Source organism: Oenanthe melanoleuca, chromosome 2 (assembly GCF_029582105.1).
Source record: "Oenanthe melanoleuca isolate GR-GAL-2019-014 chromosome 2, OMel1.0, whole genome shotgun sequence".
Taxonomy (NCBI): Eukaryota; Metazoa; Chordata; class Aves; order Passeriformes; family Muscicapidae; genus Oenanthe; species Oenanthe melanoleuca.
The window spans coordinates 24,166,312-24,173,697 of NC_079335.1; the positions used below are offsets into that span (position 1 = coordinate 24,166,312).

The 7,386-nt window shown below is 37.8% G+C and overlaps 1 protein-coding gene across 1 annotated transcript in view; it reads left to right on the forward strand.

The window, feature by feature from the left end:
• TRIQK (triple QxxK/R motif containing) overlaps nucleotides 1–5,957 on the forward strand; it is a 60,406-nt gene extending 54,449 nt beyond the window's left edge. Inside the window, exon 5 of the mRNA XM_056485425.1 lies at nucleotides 747–5,957. Coding sequence (XP_056341400.1) covers nucleotides 747–860 — 114 coding nt within the window. The 3' untranslated portion in view covers nucleotides 861–5,957. The remainder of the gene's footprint in view (nucleotides 1–746) is intronic.
• Nucleotides 5,958–7,386: the final 1,429 nt, after the last annotated feature.

Sequence of the window (7,386 nt, forward strand, 5' to 3'; positions counted from 1 at the left end):
AATGAGTATAATATGTAATATAAAACCATTTTTCTGCTTCTGAAAGTTGCCATAAATCGTCTATGCTTTGGAATTCTCTTTTATGTTAATTAAGGAAGATGCAGCAAGTTGCAATATTTTATGGGAAGAGAGGCAAGTGCAAATTGTTGTGCTTTTTGCCTCATTGCAGAGCACGAGAAAGAAAAGTTTAATCCAATTCTGAAGGAGTTTGTAGTTCCATATTGTACTGCATGCCAGGAGGTTGGGAGGTAGAGGTAGCAATTTTCATTGGCTTCCACCATACTGTGTTTGCTTCATTAAAAAATTACAAATTTGTTGGCAAAAAGCAGTAACATATTGCTAGAAAACATCAAAATTCACAGTGTAAATTCATAACTTAAATTTGTGTTCAAAACTGTGGTTTGTGAATGATGTCTTTTCCTTTAAAAAAAAAAAAAAAAAAAGGATAGGATAATAAAAAGGTTTAAGGCTCCTATTTCTAGGTACATCTAAAGATTTTTAAGCTAAATATCCTCTTTCTGATGGTATACCAGACTCACCAAAATATTTATTTAGTGAATGGATTCTACAATATTTGAAATGGTGACTACAACAGAGAACTCCTTAAAGCATCAATGCCTTATGCAATTATATAGGTCTGGTGTTATTTTGATGTTCATTGTAGAAGGCAAAAAATATTTACTCCTGATTAATCTGAAAATATAGTATTAATTCTAACAGGTTTTTGTTTTCTTTTATTTCTACAGGAAGTTGCCCTTGTCCTTGCAGCTATATTGGTATTTTTGTTGGCTTTCTATGCTTTTTTTTATCTTAATGTTTCCAATGAAGTTGACCTTGATCTGGATCCAGATGAAAACTAGCAGATGCAATGAATTTATCATCAAGATCTCTTCAGCTTCAACAAGGCTACATAGGAACTTCACTACACAGTCCCTTCACTCTAGGACAGTAAACAATGCCATTTCTTGCAGTCTGAATTCATAAGGAAGACTTGCAATACATCAGCCACATTCCAGTCTTCAAAATAAGGACACTTATGCCTGGCCAAGTGTGTTTGTTTAACACCAAAGCCAGGAGGAACAGTACAATACATGAAGTTTATTGTTTATGTTATTTTTGTCTCAGGCAAGGAACTTTGATGTCAAAAGACAGGTGCTACTCTTATTATTGGTATTGATGCTGATTTCACAGGAGGAGCATCTGCCTTGACCAAATTTAGGAATCAGAGCTTCCTAATAACCAAATTAGTTTCCTGTTCCTTTCTGACAAGAAAGCAGAAATACCAAATAAAACATCTTTTCTTCATTTGTGTTTAAAATCTATCAAAACCCCCTCATCCTTTCTCTCCCTTTTAATCCTTCCTATGCATGTGTGCACATGCATGAAGATGGAAGAGATTGTAGGAAAAAATATCTTCTTACAAGCAGTCTGTCACCTTCTATATGGACTTAATTTTCTGTCATTCCAGATTCTGTGTGCCCATATATCTGCAGTAATCTTTTTCATTCTTTTGCCAACTGTTCAGCACACATGTGTTCTGTTAGAAATGGCACCTGGATGACAGAAGCTCTAACATTCACATATGCTTCTGAAACACAGTTCTTTGCCTCCTGTGCTGTCTAAACTAGTGTAAATAGAAAGTTTAGTCAATGTTGGTTTTAATTAGTGTATTGGTCTACTATTAATATAAAGTCAAAATTGTATTTTAATTATGCTCATCCTGATGGTTTTGGTATCAACTTGCTCTACCTGTTAGGGGCATGTTGTATAAAAACATTCCTTTTGAGCTATACAGTCATTTTAATCATCAAACTAATGTGAGAGGCAGTAAGTAATAAGAAAACACTTTTTTTTTCTTGGCATACTAATAACTGGTAAATCTTGGCTCTGTTACATCCTTCAGTTCTTGCAAAGTGCCTTTCAAATTAGGCACTGTAGATAGCATTCTTGTTCTTTTTGATAGCCAAAAGCCACTTGAAGAATTTGGTGTGTCAGAGCAGCTGCAGGGAGCTTTAAAATTCTGGCTTTACCCTGTTCTGCTTTGAGTTTGGCATATAACTGAGCTTGTGGATGGAGAGACTCAGTTTTGATCTTAAAAATGTGGTCAGTCCTTCTCTGACTGAGATTCAGTTCTGATTCAGTTTGATATCAAGAAGACGCAGAGCCATTGGCACTGAAAGTGGCAGAAAAGGTTTTGTAATTCTGAAGTTAGTGAACTAGCTTGGTTTTTTTGCCTTTGACATAAATTTCAGAGCTGAATGTTAGGTTTAATTGCAACTGAGGTATTTACTGCCTTGTTACTGAGATGCCTGATGAGATTTCTTACAGTGATATTGAAGACAAAGGGATACAAATCACAGCAAATATTATAATGGGAAATATATTTCTTTTAAGTTGACACAGTCCCATTATCACCACTTAAGAAACTTGGATCAATACAGTTAATTTTTAAAACATACAGTAACCATGACCATATACATTATGGGTCTCTAAGGATGCACTTCATATGTGTCATAATCTTCATTCACTTCATGCCATGCGAAACAACAACTCTAGAAATTCAGAGTACAACAGTCTTCCAAAAATATATGAAAGAGAAACATATATATGCAAATATATCTTATGTTCTAATTATGACTGTTACAGACAAATCCTAACATTTATGCATGCATATGACTTGTAGTCCACTACTAGTCGTGCACATGACCAAACACCTCTCAATGTGTTGAATTTATGGTGAAGCATTATCTGACACATGGCCCAACTTCCCATGGAGGGAAAAGCCTATCAGAAGCTGTCTCCTTGGATGTGATATGCCTTTTACTTCATCAGCACTCAACCACATGTCACAGAAGCTGCAGACCTCTCCTATTATTTTACATTATTAGTTTTCATGTTCTATGACATACTGGAAGGATTGCTTCCTTAATGTCAGCATGTAGCTCTCTGGGTCATGTCTGGTCTGAGAAAGATGTGTAGTTGCTCCCTTCATGCATGTCATCTCATAACCTGCTCTCTCAATTGGTTGCATTAAAAAGCAACAAATTCTTACTGTCAAATTCGTGAACATGAAGTTCCTGGACAGGAATATTTGATTTCCCATAACTATGAATCAGACCAAATCTGAAATGCATATATATGTGATTCTGTCAGCTTCCCTGATGTGTGGCTTATGAGTCCATATTGCCCACAGTTTGCAGTTTGTCTCTTGGCTTTGTTTGGAATAGGTCTTTTCATTTGCATGAAAGATCATAGAATTATGAAATAATTTTGGGTTAGAATGGATGTAAAAGATTATCTAGTTTCAAAACCTCTCTGCCATGAGCAGAGACACCTTCTATTAGAGCACACTGTACAAAACCCTGTCCTGGGCTCAAACACCTGCAGGGATGGGGCATCCCCAGCTTCCCTGGGCAGCCTGTTTCACTGCCTCACCACCCTCAGAATAAAGAATGTTTTCTTGCTGTCTAATGTAAACTTACTCCCTTTTGGTATGAATCAACTCCCTTTTGTGCTGTCATTACATGCTCTTGTATAAAGTCCATCTTTTTTGTAGGCTCCCTTCAGCTACTAAAAGGATATTCTCATGTAACAGGAAAGTTTCTTTTTGCTTAGACTGGGTAGATTTCTGTTCAGTGTATGTAGAAATACATGGTAAATATTGCAGCAAATACACTACTTATCAGTACAATAATTCTTAATGGGACATGTGGTTTATTTTTTCCTTAATTATATCTGAGATTTGAAATATGCATTTTGGATTTTGGACTATCTGTCCTTGTATGAGTTCCTCAGTGTCTATTTTATCAATAAATGTTTGTTTTTTTTTATTTCGGTTCTTTTATTTATGTTGAAAACACTGAATTATGTATACATTTGAAAGGACATTGAAGCAATCTAAACAGCACAATGTGCAAAAGTAAGCCTTGGTATCTGTTTTAGAATATCTGGATTACCTTTAGGCAGTTCTAGCCACTAAACTCACACTAAAACTAAATGTGGCCTATGAATACTTAAAAGACAATGTAGAGAACTTCCTTTGGCATCCTACCCAATACTAATAAATCAGATCCCTTTCTGGAGTTGATCCATGCAGTTCTATCACTTCAGTCATACAAGACTTTTTGTATTATAGAATTAATAATTCTGTGTGCTTATTTCAAAGAAGGATTGCTGTTCAAATAATTTATATGGCAAACCTGGCTTTATGAATTTTTTCAAATATATTCACCTGAAGGAAAGGGTAGACATTGGTAGTTGCCATCTACTGGAATAAACTGATTTTCTTTCCAGCAGAGGTTGTGGAGAAGATGCATATACTGAGTCCTTGTGCTGTGGGTGGGAGCAGATGTCCTGTCTGCAAGAATCTCTGACTAGGAAGACATAACAGTCTTCTAGCAGTGATTTTGCTCAGTAAATCTTCCTAGGTGATTTTCCTTTCCTCTTTCATCCTTAAAGCAGAACCAGCATGTAGACCATCTCAGGACAGAAACCTCAGTCTAGTATTTTTGCTAGTGCTTCTAGTGAACATTGCCAAGGAAAGGCTCTAGTTCTACTACCTAGAGTCCATAAACATATTTTACTGGAAGCTTGAGAGGCATGTTAAGCATTTCCCTAATAGACCCTAGAGATACATTTTAACTTTTCTTGAAAAATGCTGTAATTAAAGTTCACTGTTGCATATCATATAGACATCATATAATTCAGAATCAGCTCCTTCCATGCATCAGAGCAGCTGTAGCAGGTCTGTAGCAGGACCTGTAGACTGGGAGATTGTGCTGCAGCATCATTACCTGCTGTAACTGCAGGCAGCTACAGGATGAGCAAACTCATCTGTTCACCTAGGTGTCCTCTAGAGCAGCTGACCTAAAAGCTTTGTTTGAAAATCTGCTAAAGGAAAAAGCAGTGAAAGCCCTACAAAACTGTTCATGCCTCTTCCATGAAAGTTGCTACCAGCTCATCTGCTGACTTAGGGCCAAGTTTTGAATGCTGCCATTTACAGAAGGAAAATGCTGCTAGGAGCTCCCAGTAGAGTGATGGTTGATAAGGGATGGTCCCTGTAAGGCACAGCTGAGCCAGTTGGTGAAGGTCAAATGCATTCAGGATGATTCTCTGTAGAGAACTGTACTTGAAAAGCAGAGTAGGCAAGTTGGAGTGCCAACAAAAATGATACTACAGATCTTGATCACATTTCAAGTCCTACTTACAGTAGCATAGTAATTAGTGCTTATGACTAAGAAAATAACAATATGGCACATCAATAAGACAGCAGAAATGTGATGTTGGAACTGCATCCTAAAAGATTTTACAGTGGATTATGCCTGCACTTTGGGAAGTGAAGCCATGAGATGAATAAATTGGCAAAGTTTATCTGTGATCTTATGCTTACGATATTTTCCCTGAAAGCCAGCAGAGATACTTTGCAATACTTTTCCCCATCATCCTCTTAGTTTGCTGTAATGCATTTTTGTAGATGTATTTCTTTCTACACATTTCCAAGAGTGAAAAAAATTTTTGCAGTTCATCCATTCATTTAATTGACAGAATCCTCTACTCATCCTTTTATCCCCCCTTAATCACAATCAAATTAGTGGGGAGACAGCCAAAATGTTAGGTACCAGTGTCTCTCAAGCAGATGTCACACCACTATTTTTTAGCTCGTTTAAATGAATAAACATGTTAAACTGTGAAGTATTACATTTTAGATTTTTTCATTAAAAAAATGGGACAATCTGTTTACTGTCCTTAATTGAGACAACAATCCTGGTGGTTGCCAGTTTTGGCAGTTGTAATGATGAACTATAAATATTGGGACAGACTAACTGATGATTGTGGAGGATAGTTCAAGTACAATACTCATTCTGCATGTATACTTTTTTCAGTGCTACATTTTTTTTAGCTTCCATGATTGTTGTACTGGTTTTGCATGTTAAAAACAAATAAATTCTTGACTAGTCAATCAATAGGCTTGATTCTGTTGTCTTATTCTCCATAGCTACATATAGCATAGAAAAGCTGTCCACCCTAGACCACAGTTCATGCCTTGCCCAAACTCTCCCTGAAAGGTGTATGTCCATGTTAGTTACAAATACGAGGTACAAAGAGCTGTGGAAAAATGGAGCAACATGAAGATCTTTAGTACTCTTTCTGCCATTTCACAGAGATATTGTAGAAATTTAAAATAGTGCAGCCACAGGAGGTGAGTATGGAGTTTGGAGATTGGTGACAAACAGATGTCATTTTTCTATCACACTTCCTCCAGAAACAAGGCTGGAAGAAAATGGAAGTGAAATGGCCAGTTCTTCCAGAAGCCAACCACCTCACAACTCAACATGTTGCTCAAGAAGAACTAAGTCTGATATCAAGTCAGAGCTACCACAACTTCTTCTTTTTCACAGAACAATAGAAGGGCCACATGGAGATAAAGGTGTCTGGAGCACCTCTATCATTTATTTAAGTACAAAAGAAACAGGGTTTGGGGATTTACACAAAGCATAAGTCAGAGTAGTTGCTGCTGCCTTTATGTCTAAAAAAGTCATGTCATGCCAAGCTAGAGTAGCTTTGTGTGTCTGTTACAGAGTGAAATGTAAATGTTCTGATACTGGCAATGTCCACATTTCTCTAGAGGCACCTTCTCCTGTTAGCAGAGAGGAGGGATGTGGAGGGAAATGGCAAGGGAGCCCTTTTGCTGATTCTGCACTCCTAAAGCATCTCCCCTGCACAGTGGGGAGCTGCTGGTGTTTAGAGTAGGACTGCAGTCCTGGATTGCTTTGGACAGGCTACAAAAAGAAAAGAGCAGAGCTTAACCTACGGGGTGAGTCTCCTACCATTACTGGTGCCTGATTTGTTATCACAAGTAAATAGAAGCTAAGACATTCAGCATTTTCACTTTTATTTATTAGGTTCTTAAGACAGTGCCAGAAAAATTCTTTTGTTGTCCTTTTGAAGCTGTTCTGCATGGTTGTTTTGCTTACTGTCTGTGGGACTCCTGTCCAGCTGAAGAATGCCACACATGCCTACTGCTCTTTGGTGATATGAGACCTGCTGCCTTTTCCTTTTGCAGGGAGGGGCTGGGGAGTGACCTGCCTTCTCGCCTGCTCTCACCTGGCTGAAGCTGGAGAGGCCTCAAGTCACTGTACTGTGTAATGCAGTCAAACTTGTGTTTTGGTGAGGACAGCAAATTGTGAATTCAGGACAGCTTTATTTAGCCTTTCCTGCCTGAGGAACCTTTAGAGCCACAAGCATGGTGAAACTCCAAGAGCTCAGGTTTTTCCCTGCTTCCTTTTTGATTACTTCCTTCAACTTAAGATGACCTAAGGTACTCTGTTTGCTTAAGGCAGGGCTGTTGTAACACCAGTGTCATGTGGTTTTGCTGCCCTAAAGAGC